General features: G+C 53.8%; 7 protein-coding genes across 7 annotated transcripts; 2 read left to right on the top strand and 5 right to left on the bottom strand.

The window, feature by feature from the left end:
* Positions 1 to 877: 877 nt before the first annotated feature.
* B0T23DRAFT_42403 (uncharacterized protein) lies at positions 878 to 4,018 on the top strand. The gene has a single exon (XM_062839844.1). The coding sequence runs from the start codon at positions 1,080 to 1,082 to the stop codon at positions 3,855 to 3,857; it is 2,778 nt and encodes a 925-aa protein (XP_062698088.1). The 5' UTR covers positions 878 to 1,079; the 3' UTR covers positions 3,858 to 4,018.
* A 324-nt stretch (positions 4,019 to 4,342) lies between these two features.
* On the bottom strand, positions 4,343 to 4,993 carry B0T23DRAFT_435992 (uncharacterized protein; the record flags this gene model as incomplete). The annotated part of the gene is made up of 3 exons (XM_062840556.1): positions 4,941 to 4,993; positions 4,438 to 4,876; positions 4,343 to 4,369 (listed from the first exon to the last, which is right to left on the bottom strand). Exons 1-3 carry the CDS (start codon positions 4,982 to 4,984, stop codon positions 4,343 to 4,345), a joined length of 510 nt encoding a protein of 169 aa, XP_062698087.1. The 5' UTR covers positions 4,985 to 4,993.
* An 801-nt stretch (positions 4,994 to 5,794) lies between these two features.
* Positions 5,795 to 6,825, bottom strand: B0T23DRAFT_42345 (uncharacterized protein). The gene is made up of 2 exons (XM_062839831.1): positions 6,624 to 6,825; positions 5,795 to 6,568 (listed from the first exon to the last, which is right to left on the bottom strand). Exons 1-2 carry the CDS (start codon positions 6,662 to 6,664, stop codon positions 6,130 to 6,132), a joined length of 480 nt encoding a protein of 159 aa, XP_062698086.1. The 5' UTR covers positions 6,665 to 6,825; the 3' UTR covers positions 5,795 to 6,129.
* A 1,786-nt stretch (positions 6,826 to 8,611) lies between these two features.
* On the bottom strand, positions 8,612 to 10,419 carry B0T23DRAFT_42342 (putative phosphomannose isomerase). Its single transcript, XM_062839830.1, has 2 exons — positions 10,099 to 10,419; positions 8,612 to 10,029 (listed from the first exon to the last, which is right to left on the bottom strand). Exons 1-2 carry the CDS (start codon positions 10,246 to 10,248, stop codon positions 8,800 to 8,802), a joined length of 1,380 nt encoding a protein of 459 aa, XP_062698085.1. The 5' UTR covers positions 10,249 to 10,419; the 3' UTR covers positions 8,612 to 8,799.
* Positions 10,420 to 11,132: 713 nt separating this feature from the next.
* On the bottom strand, positions 11,133 to 12,917 carry B0T23DRAFT_42320 (uncharacterized protein). Its single transcript, XM_062839821.1, has one exon. It carries the CDS (start codon positions 12,678 to 12,680, stop codon positions 11,361 to 11,363), a length of 1,320 nt encoding a protein of 439 aa, XP_062698084.1. The 5' UTR covers positions 12,681 to 12,917; the 3' UTR covers positions 11,133 to 11,360.
* Positions 12,918 to 13,473: 556 nt separating this feature from the next.
* On the top strand, positions 13,474 to 14,558 carry B0T23DRAFT_425781 (uncharacterized protein; the record flags this gene model as incomplete). Its single annotated transcript, XM_062839932.1, has 2 exons — positions 13,474 to 14,105; positions 14,165 to 14,558. The coding sequence occupies 2 exons, from the start codon at positions 13,474 to 13,476 to the stop codon at positions 14,556 to 14,558; spliced, it is 1,026 nt and encodes a 341-aa protein (XP_062698083.1).
* A 579-nt stretch (positions 14,559 to 15,137) lies between these two features.
* B0T23DRAFT_401863 (uncharacterized protein) lies at positions 15,138 to 18,294 on the bottom strand (the record flags this gene model as incomplete). The annotated part of the gene is made up of 5 exons (XM_062838621.1): positions 15,138 to 15,195; positions 15,256 to 15,344; positions 15,872 to 16,832; positions 16,935 to 17,735; positions 17,873 to 18,294. 5 exons carry the CDS (start codon positions 18,292 to 18,294, stop codon positions 15,138 to 15,140), a joined length of 2,331 nt encoding a protein of 776 aa, XP_062698082.1.
* Between the last annotated feature and the right edge of the window lie 267 nt (positions 18,295 to 18,561).

Below are 18,561 nucleotides of genomic sequence, written 5' to 3'. Positions count from 1 at the left end.
TTGTCATTACCTACTAAATCGCCATGATGCACGGAAGCGAGATAGACGCAAGGAGATGGAAGCCCTTTGCCATGATGATCCCCATCTCCATCCAACAGCAACCGATTTGGCATCTTCAGTGTCTGGCTGAAACACATTGAAATGCACCTGCCCCAGGAAGCAAGGAGAGCACGAGCAGTTCGAAACATGATTGTTGCCAAACAAAAGACCACACACTCAAACACTGACAAAAATAGCCGCGTCCACGCATCTGCATTGGACTCCCCTTTCGCTTGAATCAACGAATAGCTGCATTTACAAAGGTACGCTGGTCAGCCAAGGTCGCAATAGGAGCTCAGAAAGGGTGTTGTTGAAGGGCTTCAATCGGTTCGGTTCGGTTCTGCCGTTGAAGTTTGAGAGGGCCATGGTTGCCCCTGCCAGCCCGTCTTGAACAGTCGGAAATATCTCGTCATAATCTGATGGATGGCTTCCACTTGGCTTGGGTTCCCCAGAAATATCTGCCACCGATCGATGAATCGCCTGGAGAGTTCTCGGTTGGGGCTGTAGGCTGCCTGCATGCCGAGGGAATCCTACAACCATCAGAATTGGACTCTGCCTCTCTGCCCTAGAAAACCTTGCCCGTGCAACGGCGACGGATTGGACATGGTGAGAGCTGTTCCAGGTGTCCCGCCTCATTCAGCGCCAAGGCAGCAACATAGCATCCAATCCATATCCTCCTCCTCTCAGCTTGACTCCCATGTTCGCTTCGGCAGTGCGGCACTGCCCTACCGTACTACCTACTCGGTCGAGTGTCTGGTGTGACATGCGATTGGTGGTTTTGTTCTGGAAAGAAGGCAAAGGATATAACTACCCCGGATGAGAAAGACCAGGGAGCAATCTATACACTACTACCCCATCATCACGACTTTCAGTACTACAGCACCTACATTACTAGATTACTCAACAAGAAATCCGATACATCCTCGCTTACCCATCCGCAACTACCATCATCGACAGAGCTACAAGTACAACACCATCATCGCCACCCCCTATCATCTCTTCTCTTCTCAGAGACTATCACCAGACCCATCACAGCCAACATGCCATCCCGGGTCTCATCCCCCTCGCTCTCCGAGCAGTTCTACTGCAATGACAGTTCCTCCGTGTCCTCCATGTCCTCCCGTCGTCACCTCTACGACCACTCCTCCATGTCCTGCCGCTCCTCCACCTCACAAGACTGCTCCCACCCCAACTTCTCCTTCCCCCTTCCCCCTTCTCAGCCCACCTCTAGCTCCCGGGGCCGCGGACTGAGGAGCAAACCCTCGAAACCGACCCTCATCAAGACCCTTTCCCCACCACAGCCCACCACCCGCTCCCGAGCCGCCAGCTTCGGCAAGCGCACAAGGCCACACGCCACCCCCGTGGTACCGAGCCACGACGAAATCGCCTTTCCTGTATCCTACGAAGACGCATGGGCCGGCTCCCGCTACGGGGAATCGGCAGTAGCCGACGGTCGCACCGACCTCGACCGGGCGCGCATCTTTATCACGCGCTTTATTTCGATGAGTTCCAACAACCCGTGGGTGAACGCGGAGCTGCGGGACATCATCACCAATCGCGAGCTGTGCCGAAGTGTGGCGCACGTGGTGTGGGCGGTGATGCACCGCGTGTTTGGGAACCGACATGCCGATTTTGGGGTGACGCCGTTGGTGCAGGCTATGCGGTTTATCCTCATCAAGGCGAATATCCCGGCCGAGGTGGACATGTGTGAGAAGGCGAGGCAGGTGGTGGATTTTTTCTTTGATCCGACGTTGCATAGGAACTTGGAACCACTGCCTTGTGAGGAGTTGGTGATATACAAATATCCTGTGGGCAGGTTGAGGGTTTGTATTGTCGGTGGAGGGCCGACGGGACTGGCCAGCGCTATCTCCCTGGCGGAGAAGGGAGGGGGAAGCATCGAGGTGCATGTGTGGGAGAGGAGGTGGGTCCGAGATGAGAGGACTGGGGAGGTTGGACATCCCCTAAATGCGAGGAGGAGAGATCAGGTCGTGACGCTGCAGGATTCGGTCACGGATCTGTTGACTCCCAAGTCTTTCCAGGCACTGTTTGCTGGACGGCCGGAGAGGGTCTGGCCGGGTTCGGCGAATATCCAGATTCGCAAGGTGGAAGACCGGTTCCTCAAGAGATGCCAGGACGACGACCTGCGTGGACTGATTCACCTCCATGCAGAGGGCGTCACAAGGGAGGAGCTCAAGAACGGCAAGTGCGGCGATTTTCACGTTCTCTTGGGCACAGACGGCGCCGCCTCCTGGGTCAGGCGCGACTACTTCCGCGGCTACGAGAAGGAGCGCGGTCGGTCTTATGCCTTGGGTCTGGCCTTTGACCGCGGTTCCGCCGGTGGACTGCCTTGGTCCCAACCGCTCAACATGTTCCTCACTCTCGGCCAGACCCGGTACCTCCTCAACGCCTCGGACCATGACGGCAAGGGGTACCTGAACATGCAGCTAACCGAAGACGAATGGCACAAGATGGTTGGCGTGGATGGTGAGCCGGTTCATTTTGGCTCTCCAGGTTGCTTCCGCCGCGAAGACGGATCCATCCCCGAGGGATTCAGCGAGAACCGCGTCTTCAAGCCTTCCGAACACCGCGACTCCTCGCTCTGGAAGTCCATCGAAGACGGGCTCAAGCTCTTTGGCTTCAAGGAATCAGAAGTCATCAACGTCGTGCGCATCCCCATCGTCGTACAAGCCGTGCGCGAAGGCGTGCAACAGCTGCCCCTCGAAGACGCTCGCTTCGTCCGGCGTCCGCACGCCCTCGTAGCCGTGGCCGGAGACGCTGCCATGACGGTGCACTTTTGGCCGGGTCGCGGTCTCAACTCGGGCATCAAAGCCGGCATCGCTTTCGGTGACGAGCTTGTGCATGCTCTCAACCGCGGAGAATTTGCCGGTCTTCCTCTCTCGTCAATGAAGCACTACAACGACTTTATCCTCAAACTGCAAGACCGCGAGCACGACAAGCGCAGCATCCCCATTCTCAACCAATCCGGCACCCCGGAGACTCTCGACTGGCTGCTCAAACAAGCCTCGTCGGTGCCGGACAACGTGGCAATCGACTGGCTCGTGGGCGCCATGACGCAAATCGCTGACCGTCTCGAACAGCGAGAAGATTGGTACTTCAAGCCGGAGATCAATGTCGAAGCGCAAATCCGCATTGTGCTCCGGCAGATGCACAGCTTGACTCTCCGAGAAATGGCCGTCTCGTTCCCCTGGCCGACGCGCGAAATGGCCGGCGCCGAAGTCTTGCCGTGCCGCTCTGCAAAGCCTGAGCCCCCCGAGACGTGCAAGAAGGCGGAGCAGAGGTGGTTGCAGCAGCTGTGGGGGATCATCAGCAAGGAGCCGAGCGCCGAACGCAGGCCCAGACTCCCTGGTTCCGCGTCGGGAGGGAGCAATGGCCGGTTTGAAGCGCCGCGGTTTACCGTGTCCACGCTGAGGAGCAAGTCGTCGTCGCCGAAGCTGAGGAATGGTGGTTTCGTGGACGACAAGCCGAGGCCGCCGATGCCGATGGGTCATCCGTTGATGGCGCAGCAGGGAATGGGGCCGGGAGTTTCTTCTGGATCGCCGCCGGGGAGTTTGAGGAGGAGCAATGCTAGCAAGAGGGGGGGAAGCATTAGCAGTTTGCCGGTGCCGTCCGAGTTTGGTGCCGCTGAAACAGGAGCAATGGGTGGACGACAGAGAAGTGTCAGTGTCAATACGGGTGCGCAGGGTCAAGAGGCGGGCAGTGATGGGGGGTTGACGAGGTTGATGAGTGTCAAGAGGCAGCCGAACCAGACGATGCTGTGTGAGGCCATGGCTTTGGCTTTGTTTGGTGTTGGCGAGTGATTGAAGGGGAGATTGGGTACGACGAGGAGAAATTGCTTTTTGGGCTGGATTTTGGGTGGGAAAGGATACCTTTACCAAGAAGATGCTTTGGTGTTTGGTGCTTTGATTCGGCGTCTGGGCTGATGTAATTTGGCGGGCGGGTTCAGGGCATATGGAGCTGGAGTCACTCCTTCTGAATAGGTCATTACAGTCGGATTGATGCCTTAGTAATACGATAAGTAATCGCTTCTTCAAGTTGAACACTTCAAGTTGTTGATCTCTTGGCAGCAGTGAAACCGGCTCGTCCTTCCTCAATGGAAAACCTCGGCCTGACACACCCGAATGCCGAATTCTCTGACCCTCTCTGAGCTCCTTCCCTTTTCAGTTCCTCTCATGCCAATGCGCACATCTTCCACTTTATTCCATTCTGTTCCAGCGATGGACGTCGAGCACATCTTCCTTCAAACTTTCCGTTTCCTCCCCCTTCCCCAATCCCCAATTCCATTTCACTGAGTCCCTAACAAGCAGCACTCCTAACCGCATAAACAGTCGTACACCCAATCTTATTACACACATCCGCCGCTCCACACGGAAAACTCACACTAGCCGTCGCCAGCGCCTGGCACCCACACGGCTTGGTGATGGTACTCGTAGTCGTGCACTGCGGGACGAAGCAACTCTTGCAAGCCGTTGCCGTGGCCGTGACGGTAGGGCATTGTGCGGCAGGCGAGGAAGAGCAAATGTCGGTCCATGTCTTGGTGGTGGTGGTGGTGGAGATGGAGGTGACGACGGCGGTTTGGGTGACGGGGACAGATACTGTAGAGGTATAAGTGGAGAGTTCTGTGGTGGTGACTTGCTGGATGTAGGACTCGGTTGTGGTGCTGATGCTTGTGCTAATTTGGGTCTCGGTCTCAGTGATGGTGTCGTATTCCGTCTTGGTCACGGTGCGGGTCACGGTCGGCGGACCTCCTGGGTTGGCGGTGTTGCGCCGGGTGGTGGTGATGGTGGACGGTTGGAGGGTAATTTGGCCGAGGACGGAGCTGGGTCAGTCAGTGTCAGTAAGAGTCTGGTTATAGAGAGGGTCAAGGACACGGGTAGACTCACCTCGCTGCCGGAAGGAATAATAGGACTGCAATCTTGTGGACCATTTTGACAACAAAGGCTGGAGCTGGACAGATTGAGATAGGAGATGGGATTTTCGGTCAATTCACCTTGAAAATGTACCAGGCTGTCATGTTTCTTCCCTGTGAAGAGGACACGAGCTTTTATCTTCATCACTGACCAATTCCTTATTCGATGCGGCCTGTCCAGCACCGTCAGCTGGAAATAGCACCTGAATAGATCCCTTCGTAAGGACCCTAAATTGTCAGTTAATTCCGGACATGGAGCCTGCCATCACGAACCGAGGATCAAGAAAGCCAAGTGATCTCGACATTCGACTTTTGTACGGATCCTGTGCTCTGGAATTGCGGTCCTTGGTGTTGTGCGGTGGTGATGGAAGCTGAGTGCAAGGCAAGCCAATCAGTCGTCGCCTCCAAATTGCCTCGTTATTGCCGAATAGATTGGTGTTGCACCCTTGACTGCATTAGCTGTCCATGTTCCGTGAGCGGGCTTCGACGCTACCACGGTTTGGTATGTCGGATCCAGGTTTCCATGGACGGGAAGTTATAAATAGCAGCTCCGGAGTCAATGAACCGATATCTGGGGCAGGTAGGACTGGTGTGGGTGGTGAGAGACCCCCGGTTCTGTACATGTGAGCAATGGGTGGTTCCCGAACCTCGGCGATGTCATGAAGACAAACGTCCATTCCTGAGCTGACCTTGACAGAGCCCGGCTCGACATTGGAATTTGTGTGGAGCTCAGCAGCGTCCAGTCCAACCGATTACAACCCAAGGTAAATCCCAAACTAAGAACAGTCTCACTGGGCAAGCACATGTAGTTGTGTGTAGAAGATTGATGGACCTTTTCTCTTTAGATGACTAAACTACCTAGGTATCTAAGACCCGATGCTGTGTCTGGCACTTCGGACCGGACATGGTCCAGCCGGAATGCCAAGTATACACCGGCGCCTTTGAACACTGGGGTCTCCCAAATGTTCGAAATACATTGATGTATCCCTTCCGCCAAGTCAAAAGCCGCAAGACTTTCACCTTCGTTGATACCTAGTGTAGTACCATCTTCTGCTTCTCTTTTATCCCCCAAAGTCATGCAAGCAAACATCTCATGGCCCTCAAGGTGACCATAAACTTTCACGAAACATAGCGCAATGTTTCGTGCATGAGGCGTCGGGGCTTTACAGCCTGTTCCAGGCATAGTGTGTCGGAGAGGCACTGGGAGACTCAGAGGCACTGGGAGTCTCAGAGGCACTGGGAGTCTCAGAGGCACTGGGAGTCTCAGAGGCACTGGGAGTCTCAGAAGCACTGGGAGTCTCACTGGGTGTCGGAGTGGCGGTCACATAGTAGTACGGGTACTTGTGATGACCTTTTCCATGCTTCTTGGTGACAGTGACCGTAACCGTAGTGGGGGAGGGTACCACTACGGTCTCGACCTTGGTGGCAGTGGTGATCGATGTCTCGACATCGGTGGCAGTGGTGATCGATGTCTCGACCTCGGTGGCAGTGGTGATCGATGTCTCGACCTCGGTGGCAGTGGTGATCGATGTCTCGACCTCGGTTACGGTGACGACCTTAGGGTAAAAGGACTTGTAGGGGACCACACCTCCAAGGACGGAGCTAGGTTGATGTCAGTGAGCACAAAGTGATGAGAGGGTGTAAAGGGTGGACTCACTTCGCCGCCGCGAGGAACAAGACTGCCGTCATTTGAACCATCTTGACAAGACTGAGTGTGGATTGAGTTGAGAAGTGAGTAGGTAGTAGTAGTTTGCTTGGTCTGTTGACTTTGGAGTGTTGGGTGCTGTGATGAAAAAATGTTTCTGTTCCGCGAAGGGGAGACGGTATTTTATAGACAATTCTTGTCAACTTCTCGCCCAACGTAGTCCTTCCAGCCAGCGTGGAACACAAGGCACATCATCTCGAGCACATGGCAAGCCAACCTACCTACCTAGTTAGGGATCTGGCAAGGCAAGTCAAGCCAACTAGGTAGAATGTAGGCACATTCAAGCAACGTCAAGCCAAGTCGAGTCAATGTAGGATGTGGGCAAATCAACCTGAGGCAATTCAGGGGGACGTTGACTTGCCTTGCTTGGTGACTCGTGGACAATTGCATGTGCCCCTTTTCGTCAGACATGCCTTACCCATCCAACACACTGAGTGCGTATTTTGTTGCGGTGACCCAAATGAGAATGTACGTGCAAAGATTGATGCAAGTCAATTCTGCCGAAGGAGGGGATCACAACTCGGCAACGAAGCTCGATCCCCTCGGCATGATCCGATGTCTGGGGTAGGGGTAAGTAGGATCAGTTGCAAGGTAAACCGAGTTTGGTTGACAATGTTGAAGACCAAGAGAGATGCAAGCTGAATCCAAATTACATCCCGATGCTCTGGTTTATCGGACCCCGACGCATCCAAACACTCAAAGACATATCGCAAAGGGACCGAAAATGACTCATGACATGGCTCATGGTGAAACAAGCAGGACCGACAGATGACATGCTTTTGGTCTTGAGGTATCATATCCAAACTGCATCATCCTCACGACTTCGTATAGGTAGGTAGGTATCTTGTTGCTCTTTCCAGTCTCCTCGGCGGCGGCATGCGAACATCGCAGATATCACCCTAGTTCTGGTCCCTGACGACAAGTTTTCCTGCTGCCTGTCAGTCACACACTTCAAAGGCTGGGGATCATCGAAGTCCCTTCTCCAACCAACACAGCCTACCACGAGAAACTTGCCGAGGCTCGCCAGTCAATCTCCTCTTTTGGCGCCAGGCCAGATAGACCAAGGGGACAGCGCAAATCTGTGCAGGATAAGCGCGAACCTGTACATTGAACCGCACCTCAGTTGGAGTGGATGGTGGATAATGTCCTCAAGTTTAGACTGACTAAGCAAACACATACCTCGTATAGGTCTGCTTGCATATGCTGGCTCAGGGAGAGCCGCGTTCTGCGCTGCCGGGCGCTTAAAGACGAGACATGCTTGACGATGCGCGCGTTTCTTCTGCGTATACGGTAATGCTCTTCCTCTCCTTGCCTTTATGCTGCTCTCATCGTTCCCGACGCCTGTCCTCCACCTATCGACCCAACCCTCGAGAAAAGGGGGGCACCACAAATCTGGGTAGCGTTGCTTCTCGCATGCTTCGCCAGGCTTTCCGTGTACCGGCTTTCCCCATATGCCTGGCTTCCTTGCTTCTCATATTCGTGTATGCCTTTCCATCAGGTAGCCTTGTGCTGTTCCTCAAAAGTGACTTGCAGGTCGTTCATGTCGGGTACCTTTCGGGTTGTCGTCGGGACCAGGTTGGCAGAGGGTTCCATGTTCTCGTAAGTAACTAAAAGGCAAAGAAGAAAAGACCTCATCTGCAGCGCTGGCTGAAACTGCTCATCGGGATCGGCAAATTGAAGTTGCGCTTGGAGAAGCTAAATTAGCAGGCAGGATGATGCGATGTGGGAGATTGCAGGTGCAGGAGTTGCGTGCTGGGGAATGCGGGTAAGTTGGAGCGTAGCAGACAAGAAAGGAAAGAAACTCCAGGGAGGACCAAGGCACGCACATGACACGAGACGTCAAGAAAGGGTTGGAATGCGGGATAGCTCCAGATCTTGATGGGAGCCTGTGGGGATTGGAAGCTTCTGGGCGAGGCGTGGAGGATACACTGGAATGTGGCAGAGGAGATTGGGAGATCTCCAGAGGGAAAGAAGCTGAACTTGGAACCCGCGCCTGGCGGTGAAGCTTTCGAAATCATTACTGATAGCTGACTGAGCAACGAGAAGAGAAATTGTACGATATGGAGTGCATACGCCCTACTCCCACCTCTTTTTTCCGACTGTGATTCCACCGTCATAGCTTGGGTAGTCAATTCCCATTACTTTGCTCGTCCAGCACGCAAAAGGCCTTGAAAGTCTCAAACTGGTCATCCTCGCTTTCGAGCACACACTCGGCCGTAGCGCCGACAAAGAAAACGTGGCCCTTCTTGATCTCCTGTACCTTGGGGCCAACTGAAATCTTGCCTTGACCCTCGGTGCAGATGATGATGCTTGGGCCGTCAATGGGCTTGAAGGTGACCTTGGATCCCTGGCTCTTGAGCAGCGAGCGGACGACACTGAACTCCTCAATTGGTGGGTTGTACTCTACAATCTCTGATTGGGAGTCGATGGCAGCCTGGTTCAGTGTCGCGCCAGCTTCGCGCTTGTTCTTGACATCCTGGGTGTAGTCGGTGGGCTCCATCTTCTGCTGTTCGATAGGCGCAAAGTCATATGTAAGCATATTGACCAAATTGTCGACGTCCTTGAACTTGGGGGTGAAGCCTGCGCGCACAACATTGTCGCTGCTGGCCATGCATTCGATGATGTCGCCGCTGATGTAGGCATGGATATCGTCTGCCCTGAGATAGATCGCCTCACCCGCCTTCATCTCGACAAAGTTGAGGAAGAAAAGGACAAAGAGGCCGTAGTCGGCACCGAACTGTCCGTGTAGACGACCGACCAGCTCAGAGAGCTTGGCACCGCCTGGCGAGGGCACAGCAGTACCGGCGAAATCCGCGCCAGCGCTCTTGGCCGACTGAACGAGCTTGTCAGCAGCAGCAGTCATGTCCGCTTCAGATGAAGCCATGAGTGCACCAAAAGCACTTTGTAGCACCTTCTTGTTCTCCGCCGTGGCCTCCTCCGATTCGTTTCCGTCATTCCTCCTGACAGTCTCGACGAATGCCTTCGCCTTGTCCTCACCCACCAGCTGTCGCAGAGCAGGCACGTTGTCGAAGAAGTGCGCAATTTCCTTCAACGGACGAAAGCCGCAGAGGCCTTCAAAGTCGCTAATGGCAATGGCCATCTCGGGCTTGTGGTTGTCATCGGGGTAGTTCTTGGGGTCGCGGGCGTGCAGCTTCTCGGCGAGCTTCTTGTTGGGGTGGGCCTGGATCGATAGGGCTTTCTGGATGGACAGGACCTTGAAGAGGAAGGGCAACTTGTTCTCGTAGCGCTCGGCGATGGCGGGGGAGAGGAGAGCTTGATTGTCTTGGATGAGCTCGAGCAAGGTGCGGCCAGTGTGTTTGTCCTTGGACGGGTTGGAGGGGTGCGTGCCCATCCATAGCTGTTGGTGGTGAAGGTTAGCGGTTGACGCATGAGGACACGAAGGAGAACAAAACGGGCGTGTTTCTACCTCGGCATATGGCTTCTCCTCATCAATCTTGAACTCGTTGTCATCAAGCGAGGCGGCAGCAAACTGGGCGGCGCGCGACGAGTTTCCCTTCTTTCCCCATTCGTACGAGTTGACCCCGCATTGGAGCTGGATGAGAGGAACTGGAAGCATGGCTGTGGATGGAAAGTTTGGACCGAGTCAGATACGGGTTGAGACGACGGCGTTGAGTGGTGGCAACTAAGTATTATTGTCCACCAAGACGACAACGACTCGGAATGCTGGTCAAGTCAGGGGAAAATAAAAGTTTGGGACGGAACCCCTCATTATGTACGTCACTCCATGAAAACGGGACGAACAGCTGAAACGACTGTGGAGGCCCAGAAAGGCTAAAGTCTAATTTTACGACGTCACTAACAAATGTTGCCGCTAGGGCTATGGGCACAGTACACTACAGTACTTGTTAGGGACCCCCCTGTTCATGGGTACGGTTAGCGTCATGCACTAACAAGAGCAATGTGCCCGTGGACAAGAGTGAACAAGACTGACCGTGACGACCATTCGGGCCTCTATCATGAAACGACCACTTGAGGTAAGAATAAAGGAGAAAGTAAAAGAGGCCACTTTGCCCAACTGACATGGAGAATTTTTGGACATGGACGAGCTCAGAGTCCACAGCCGGGGCAGGGCAGAAACCGGGAAGTCGAAACTGCCCTGGTACCACAGTATGGAGAAAAGTGCCGGTACGAGATCGTTCTCAACCCATCCACCAACGACGTCGCCTCGTGGACTTCAGTGACTGTGCCGTGTATTCCCACATGACTTCCTAGACGGCTTCACAAAAGACGACAGCCCAGACAAATGGTATCAGTCTAATCCTTTCAGCCCCCTTTTTCCCATGACCCCCTTTCCCCAACCAACATGATCAAAGATGGTGTCTATGTGCCACCATTGCAGTTGAAGGGGTTTTGCTATCAAACGTAGTATGTATCTCGTACAGAAAAAGAAAGGAAAACGCAAATGACAAAACACATACAAGCCCGTAACTCCGACCCAAGAGAGAGAAACACATGAAATTATATGCCCACATCCACATCCACTGGTTGGCATAACCTGGTCCACTTCCATAGGGCCTCGGTCTCGGCATCAACCTCAGCCTCCACGATAAAAGGTCTCAGGCACTACCGAAACCCCGGACTCCTCGGCGTCATCGGGCTACTTCTTTGACTGCTTCCCCTTGGTTGCTTAACCGGCGACGACCCCGAGCACGTAAGGCCTGACCACACCTAATCATCCGGCGTAACATCTCCCTCCTTGCCCGTCACCTTTGCAAACACGGTCCTCTGGCCCGCATCCTCTTCCTCCTCCTCCTTGCCGAACTTGGTCATGCTGAACTCGGGCACCCTCCTGCTCATTGGCCTGAGGAGACCGCCGGGGTTCTGCCTCGAGCGGCGCTTGCGCTCCAGCTCGCGCTCCTCCTTTTGCAGGGCGCGCTCGTCTTGGTCGTTGAGGAATGTGCCTTCGAGCGAGAGGTAGCCGTAATCGCCGGCGAGACCGACGTCAAAGTTCTTGATTCTGAAACGCACCTTGCCCGAGACCTTCTTGCCCGAGGCGTCGACCCAATAGCCGGTCGTGTGCACTTGTTCGACAACCTGCAGCTCTTCGCCATCCAGCTGGTCCTCTTCCTCTTGTTGTTCCTCCTCCTCCTGCTGCTCCTCCTCTTGTTGGTTGTAGGACTTGTGGTCGCCCTTGAGATCTACCCACTTCCACCCCTTCGGCAGCCTCTTGGCCTCGATACTGGCGTTGAACCTCCCCCAGCATTGCACGCCAATGTGACCTTCGGACTGCAGCTGGACAACACCCTCCATCCACTTGCCACGGGCGGGCTTGAATATGTGTGCGTCAAAGGTCAGGTAGGCGAAACCGACGGCGTATTCGTCAACCGAACGTAGGAGGGCGGGGGTCTTGTCGGTGGGCGGGTTGATGACGGAGGCTTGCACGGGGCGCTCCGAGAGGTTCAGGTTGGTATAGCGGAGGAGAACGCCGCGAAGGACAGGGGAGTAGTGGTTGAGCAGAGGTTCGAGGTGTTGGGCGGCGACGTTGGTGATGGGCTTGTCAAAGCCGCAGGGGTAGAAGGGCACATAGAGCGAGTGGACCTGGGTGTAGAAGGGAAAGTCGGCGTCGTCGTCAGTGGGGAAGGAGGTAGTGGTGTCGACGTCCATCGCATCGGTTGTGGTCTCGGGCTCGGGGGTGGCGGATGCTTGTCGCTTCTTCTTGTCCTTCTTGTCCTTCTTTTCCTTCTTCTCTTTCTTGTCCTTGCTCCTGCGCTTCTTCTTTTCCTCGGCCTCGGATTCTGATGCGACGGCCGCCTCCTCCTCAGGCTGCTCTGGCTCAGCCTCTACCTTGCTCTTCTTGGACTTTTTCGACTTCTTGGCCTTCTTGTCGGCCGTCTCGGTTTCTAGCGACTCGGACTTGGACTTCTTGTGCTTCTTGGGGGCATCTTCAACGGCGGGGACCTCTTCGGCCTCTTCTCTGGAGCGCTTCTTGTCCTTGTGCTTCTTCTCGGACTTTGTGGGTGGTGGCGAGCCGGCTACTGATTGAGACATGATGGGCGACTGGGTGGTGTTGGCGACCGCGGGGGTGACTGGCAATTGGCGGCGGCGCGTGGTGGTTGCGAACTGAATGGGCCTTTCAAGTCGACCTCGCAACTGAATTCGCGATGATCGATGCGAACAAACAAAAAAATTGTTGATTGCTTTGCCTGCCGCTGCGCTGTAGCTTTGTGAAATTGACGAATGAAATGGTTGGATCTGAAAGTAGTGGGGTCAAATTCTACATGGGAGGACCCATTTGCCTGCCTCAGCGCAAGGGTCTTGAAGTCCCCTGCCATTGAATCAGTCACCTCTGTCAGCCGTCCAGCGAAAGCAAGAATGACGGATGTACATAGGGTCCGTCCTTTACTGATGGGAAGTCGGGGCAGATACACTAACCAGCGGCCGTCGGCCATCATCAACTCAGAGCCAAGTCTTCCGGCATTGACATAGGAAGACGCCGTTTAACAGACATCAAGCACATTGCCTCCGGTTGCGATGCCGTGTCCATGTCCCGGGGCGGACTCGAGAGTCGGGAGATCTTGGCCGGTGTCACCCGGACTGCTCCCGGTGCGGGGCAAATGTGGGACACTCACTCACAGCGTCACCCAATTTCACTTCTTTTACGTGCTTGGACAACTTGTGCTTAGAAATACATATATAGGTTGATAGAAGAACGAATTGGAATTAGTACAATAAACAGTTTATATCCTTCGTTCGCGACGTGTAGAGCTCCGACTGATACATCCACAGAATCGCCCACCACCACACCCAACCTCACACCTCACCACTCAGACCCCAACCCAACATGTCCAACGACTTCAAACCTACCAACGTCCTCATAATAGGCGGTACCGGCACCATCGGCGCCTACATCACCTCTTCCCTCCTCTCCGCCGCCACTCCCAAACCCTACACCACTCTCTCCCTCTTCACCCGTCCCGGCTGGGACTCCGACCCCTCCTCCCAAAAGACCCAACTCATCAAGCACTGGCAATCCCAAGGCCTCAATATCGTAACCGGCGACGTCGAATCCCTCGACCAAGCGGGTTTCACCAAGGTTTTCGAAGACGGCAAATTTGACACCGTCATCTCCTGCCTAGGCCGCGCCACGCTCAAATACCAACCCAAAATCATCGACGCGGCTGAGCACTCACAAAGCGTGCAGTGGTTCTTGCCGTCCGAGTTTGGCACGGATGTGGCGCATAATGAGAAGAGTGCCCAGGAGCCGACGCACGTGGGCAAGTTGGCGCTGAGGAAACACATCAGGGAGAAGATTCAGCGGTTGAAGGTCACGTATGTGGTTACTGGGCCGTACTTTGACATGTGGCTTTATCCCACGCCTGGCTATGAGCAGGCTGGCGGGTTTGTGCCGGCGGAGAAGAAGGCGTACATCATTGGTGATGGTGAGGGCAAGGTTGGGTTTTGTACCATGTGGGAGTAAGTGTGATTTTCCTGTTTATTCCTCATATCAAACCCATACACTAACACCCACCCAGCGTCGGCAAATTCGTCACCGCCACCCTCCGCCACCCCGCCCAATCCTTCGGCAAAGCCCTCAAAGTCCAGTCCTTCATTGTAACCCCCAATGAAGTCCTCTCGGAATTCCAGAAGCAGACCGGCTCCGATTTCGAGGTCAGCAAGACCCCGCTCCCTGAGATTGAATCGCTCGAGGACGTCCTCTGGGACAAGAAGAGCGCCAACCCGCAGCCCAATCCCTTGGCTACTCTCGTCACGCTGCGTAGGATCTGGGCTCGGGGCGGCACGCTGTACGAGAAGAATGATAATGAGGTATTGGAAGTCAGCCAGGAGGATTTGGATACGTTGGAGGAAGGGGTGAGGAGGTATTTGGCTGGTGGATATAGGGGGGAGACGTTTGGAGTAAAGGCGTGAGGCGTGTGATGGCATGCGGGGCGTGATTCGAGACGGGATGCATGGGGAAAGGGGAAAAAGTGCTAGAGGTGAACATTGACTTGTGCTTCTCGACGGTGGTGACTGCCCTTCTTTCAACACCTTACTTCCATGTCCACTCTCGCTCTATCCGCTCGCCCTCTTGGAAATCCAGCCAGGCATGCCTGTAATCTTCGTTAGAGGGAGTTGTCGTCTTACAAATAAAACCCCCACGATTGATGGATGTAATGACTTTCTACCGGCGTGCCTGAAGGCCGCATCAGCTCCTCTTTCTTCTTCCGATACTCTGCCAACCAAGGCAAGTGATTTTCCGAGCAGGTCAACTTCTTGAAGCTCTTCATAAACTCCAGCGCAAAATTGTTGAAAGAATTGGCGTCAGCCAGCTTCTGATATTCCTCTTCTGTGAGAGGGTTTCCGCTCTCCCTTATTTCATTCAGGCTGTCTTGTAACCCTGGTATCAAAAAGGAACTCTCGTTCTGCGCCAAGCGAATATTCTCAAGCTTGGAGAGGACGCTGTTTGCATCATCATAAGTGGCTGGCTCCCAAAACCACGGCTCATGCTCATCGTTCCTCTTCTGCCGGGCTACCAGGACCCTTGGATTGGTCTTCTTCAGTCCCGCTGCCCGTCTCCATATTGTATCCTTGTCCGTCACCGTGGCCGCCTTGTTCTCGCTAGTACCTGCTTCTCTTCGACGAGCCCGTCCAAGTGTCAAGAGGTCTGCGGCATATGCTGTATCGCATTCGATGACCACCACCTCGTCCATGTGCCTTAACTCATGCCCCATAAATTCAATGTCGATGTGCCAGTTGTCACCCCCCGGCGGATTCTTCCATATATTCAGAAGCACTTTCTCTTCGTTTTGTGGATAACGCTGGAAGAAATTTTCTACATATTTCCGTGGCTTAGACAAAATTTCGAGGTCCTTCGAAAGCTTTGTCAGTTTGATTCCAAAGTAGGATGGACATGTCAAGGCAGCAAGTAGAAGTAGCACTGCAGTTCTTTCGTTTGCCTCTAAGGTTTGCCGACTACTACCATTGGAGAAGCAGCCTTCCACGGTAGCGGAAAAGACATGTTCTGAAAACTCAAGAAAAGGATGTTCAGCCAAAATAGCTTCACCCACTTTGGCTTTGCCTAGTACCATTCCATCGTAGGTGAATGCTGGGTGGGTGTTGGGCCCTACAGTAGATGTAATGAAGAGGTAGATGAGGTAAGGTCGTGACCGGATAACGTCCATGTGGGGACTAAATTGAGGATATCGGACAAAAGGGATAACAATATTGTGGTACCCATGTACGGCGTGGGAACCTGCAAAATCGAACGGACGCGTCCTTGTGTACATGATGTCGTCCACTTCGAGTATACGCCTACATGCTTCGAGCAGCATGATCTGAACGTCGCCTGGTAATGCGCTGTCGTCCCAATTGAGATGAACATCTTCCATGAGCTCAGTTGAATCAAATGCACTGTCATCTGGACAGCGAGAATGCCAGTGCCTGAATATATGAGGATTAACCGGCTTCATAAACATGAGGTACGCTCTGGCGACATCAGCCTGTAATAGCCATGACCGGAGCTCGCTGAAGGTAGACGTGTCATGTGCCATGATTCGCTGGCCCTCCGGACTATCTGTAAGAAACTCGAGTGCGGATCGATGAATGAAGTCAATGCTGCCATAATCGCCATGTTCAAGAAGCCCGGCACTACGTGTCTCTACGCGCTTCCCAAGTTTTTCACACAATGCCTCTAGATTCGCGGGAAGGGACGCCGTGTCGTGATTCAGGTATGCCCGGGAAATGGATGGGTCGCGGGCGGCAAGGAGATGGAACGTGGTGCAGCGTTTCTCAAATGCGTGGGAAGGCATGCGCCCCCAATGTATGACCAGTTGGAAATACAGAGCCGCCTCTTTCCTGTAGAGATGTTGATCCTCGTTCAGGCGCTCCCACATGTCTTTGTAGAGTGGGTACAGGCCCGTTGGCATCTTCTCCAGCCGAGCGTACAGTTCGGATATATCATCTTCGTTGGTGAGACCCCGGGAGAGACTTCGGACCGCAAGGGCAGTCCACAGAAAGACACCATCAGCCATGTTGCAGAGCTTGTTGACAAGTTTCTGATATTCCTTTTGGTTCTCAAGACCCACGACCTCATTTGAGAGTAGCTCAGCCTTGGCGTATTTCGCCATGTCGGAGCGGGTAAGGTCCTGTAGCCGCAGACTGCATAGGCCGCCCAATTTATTCTTGAACACAGCCTCCGGTCGACTGGAAACACAAATTTTGATATTATCAAACGTTGACAGCCTCGCCACTAGGTCAAGCAGATCGCGCGGGTCATCAGCAACGCTTGTGTTGGATGATCCGAACTCGTCAAGGCCATCCAAGAAGATGAACACAGGTCTGGTTGCGATGGTGTGGAGGGAGTCCATCATGGTTCTGTCTAAGTCCTCAAGTGTCCAATCTCCCCAGAAGTCTTTGAGCTTGAGGTCGGGGAAAGTGTCGATAACATGATCAAGGGCGTGCTCATCATTGGATAGCAATTGGTAAAGTAGGTTGAGGAGGATCCCACGCAAACTTTTTTGAAGCGGCGAACCGGCGGCCCAGAGGAAATGTGAAAGAATGAGATCTTGGCCGTCAGCTTGCCTTTGGGGATGCCAGAGAGCGGGATTGGTGACGAGAAATTTCATGAGTGTGCTTTTTCCAGATCCAGCCTTGCCTTGGATCCAGTAGATTTTGTCCTTTGGGGATTCCAGCCAGCAAGGAAAACAACTCCACGAGAGGTTGTTCTCGTGGGTTGTGCGATGTGGACAGACAGGTGTCAAGTTCTCTCCATCGGGTACACTCTGGATACTGTTCGGTGCTGACTGTATCATCCATCTACACGTCCCTGCAAAAGCCGCTTTGACCTGGCCAAGACGTTCACTCATAGTGTCGTATTTGAGGCTCTTGAGAAGTCGTTGTCGCTTTTCCTCCGCGGAAGCTTCCAGGGACGTTTCCTTGATCATTGCCTGCGTCTTTTTGACTTCAGAAGCAATGACTGTGGTTGCGGCATTTTGAACCGTGGATTCGGCCTTGACTACTTCCACAATAGAATCATGGGTCGATTTCATGAGGTCTTGGAGATTATCCTGTCCTCGAGAGACAGCCTCTACGAAGCACTGGAGGGTACTGTCGAGTTGTTGAAAACCGGTTTCCATTTTCAGTTGAAGCGCGTCATTTTGGTTGCTTGTACATCATGATGATTTGGACAGTCAGCCGGCGCGAACAAACAATTGAATTTGTTGTAAGATTTATCACGGCCTTACCAGATACGCAGAAGAAGGCCGGACTCGAGGACCTTTTGGTAATCACGCATTTTCTTCTCCAGCTTGTCGATATTCCCTTGTTTGAACTTTGCCCGTAAACCCAATCGCAATGAGGGCAGGACTTTGCCTTTGGCAGAGGGACGGGTGAGCTTGTCGACCTGAACCTTGAGAGCAGACATGGCGTCGAGGCATTTGTTTGCGATATCAAGCAGCTCCTTGTCATCCCGTGTAACTGGCCTCGCGGATGATATCGAACTTTTGAGACTCGTGGTGATTTGGGTGGAATGGGCCAGCAGTGTTGCCATGCTGGGATCTGGGGAGCCGGTACGGAAGATAGAATGGCACACGGATGCCATTTCTATAGCAAAGCCGATAGTTTGCATGACATTGCACGCGAGCCCGAAGGCCTCGAGGCCGGACATTTTTTCGATGGCGGCGTGTTCTCAGAGACGAGATGCTAGACACCTGAACTTGAACTTGTGAGTAAGTGTTCCACCGTGGGAGGACATGGCGACGGGGCGCTCCATCTACCTGTATACATATGATAAACCCCGGCTGGCTGTATAGTAGGTGGATGTTGGCCAAGCAGGCTCCAGGCAGGCCTCCTGGTCGACCACCATGTTGGGCTGCAGCAGACTGGGCTGCAGTGTGGGAAGATATGCCGGGCACTTGCGCGCGCCGCTACCCAA

The sequence above is a fragment of the Neurospora hispaniola genome (genome assembly GCF_033458365.1).
Source record: "Neurospora hispaniola strain FGSC 10403 chromosome Unknown B0T23scaffold_1, whole genome shotgun sequence".
NCBI lineage: Eukaryota > Fungi > Ascomycota > Sordariomycetes > Sordariales > Sordariaceae > Neurospora > Neurospora hispaniola.
Note: the sequence above shows the minus strand (reverse complement) of the source record. Positions and strands in the feature narration are given on the sequence as shown.

What these genes read in the sequence shown, in the direction of transcription:
- B0T23DRAFT_42342 (XM_062839830.1), bottom strand. Translation starts at nt 10,248, where the DNA reads ATGCTTCCAGTTCCTCTCATCCAGCTCCAATGCGGGGTCAACTCGTAC. An exon ending in AGGAGAAGCCATATGCCGAG is followed by an intron (nt 10,030 to 10,098) that starts GTAGAAACACGC and finishes CACCACCAACAG; the next exon opens with CTATGGATGGGCACGCACCC.
- B0T23DRAFT_42345 (XM_062839831.1), bottom strand. Translation starts at nt 6,664, where the DNA reads ATGGTTCAAATGACGGCAGTCTTGTTCCTCGCGGCGGCGAA. An exon ending in TTGTTCCTCGCGGCGGCGAA is followed by an intron (nt 6,569 to 6,623) that starts GTGAGTCCACCC and finishes ACATCAACCTAG; the next exon opens with CTCCGTCCTTGGAGGTGTGG.
- B0T23DRAFT_42320 (XM_062839821.1), bottom strand. Translation starts at nt 12,680, where the DNA reads ATGTCTCAATCAGTAGCCGGCTCGCCACCACCCACAAAGTCCGAGAAG.
- B0T23DRAFT_42403 (XM_062839844.1), top strand. Translation starts at nt 1,080, where the DNA reads ATGCCATCCCGGGTCTCATCCCCCTCGCTCTCCGAGCAGTTCTACTGC.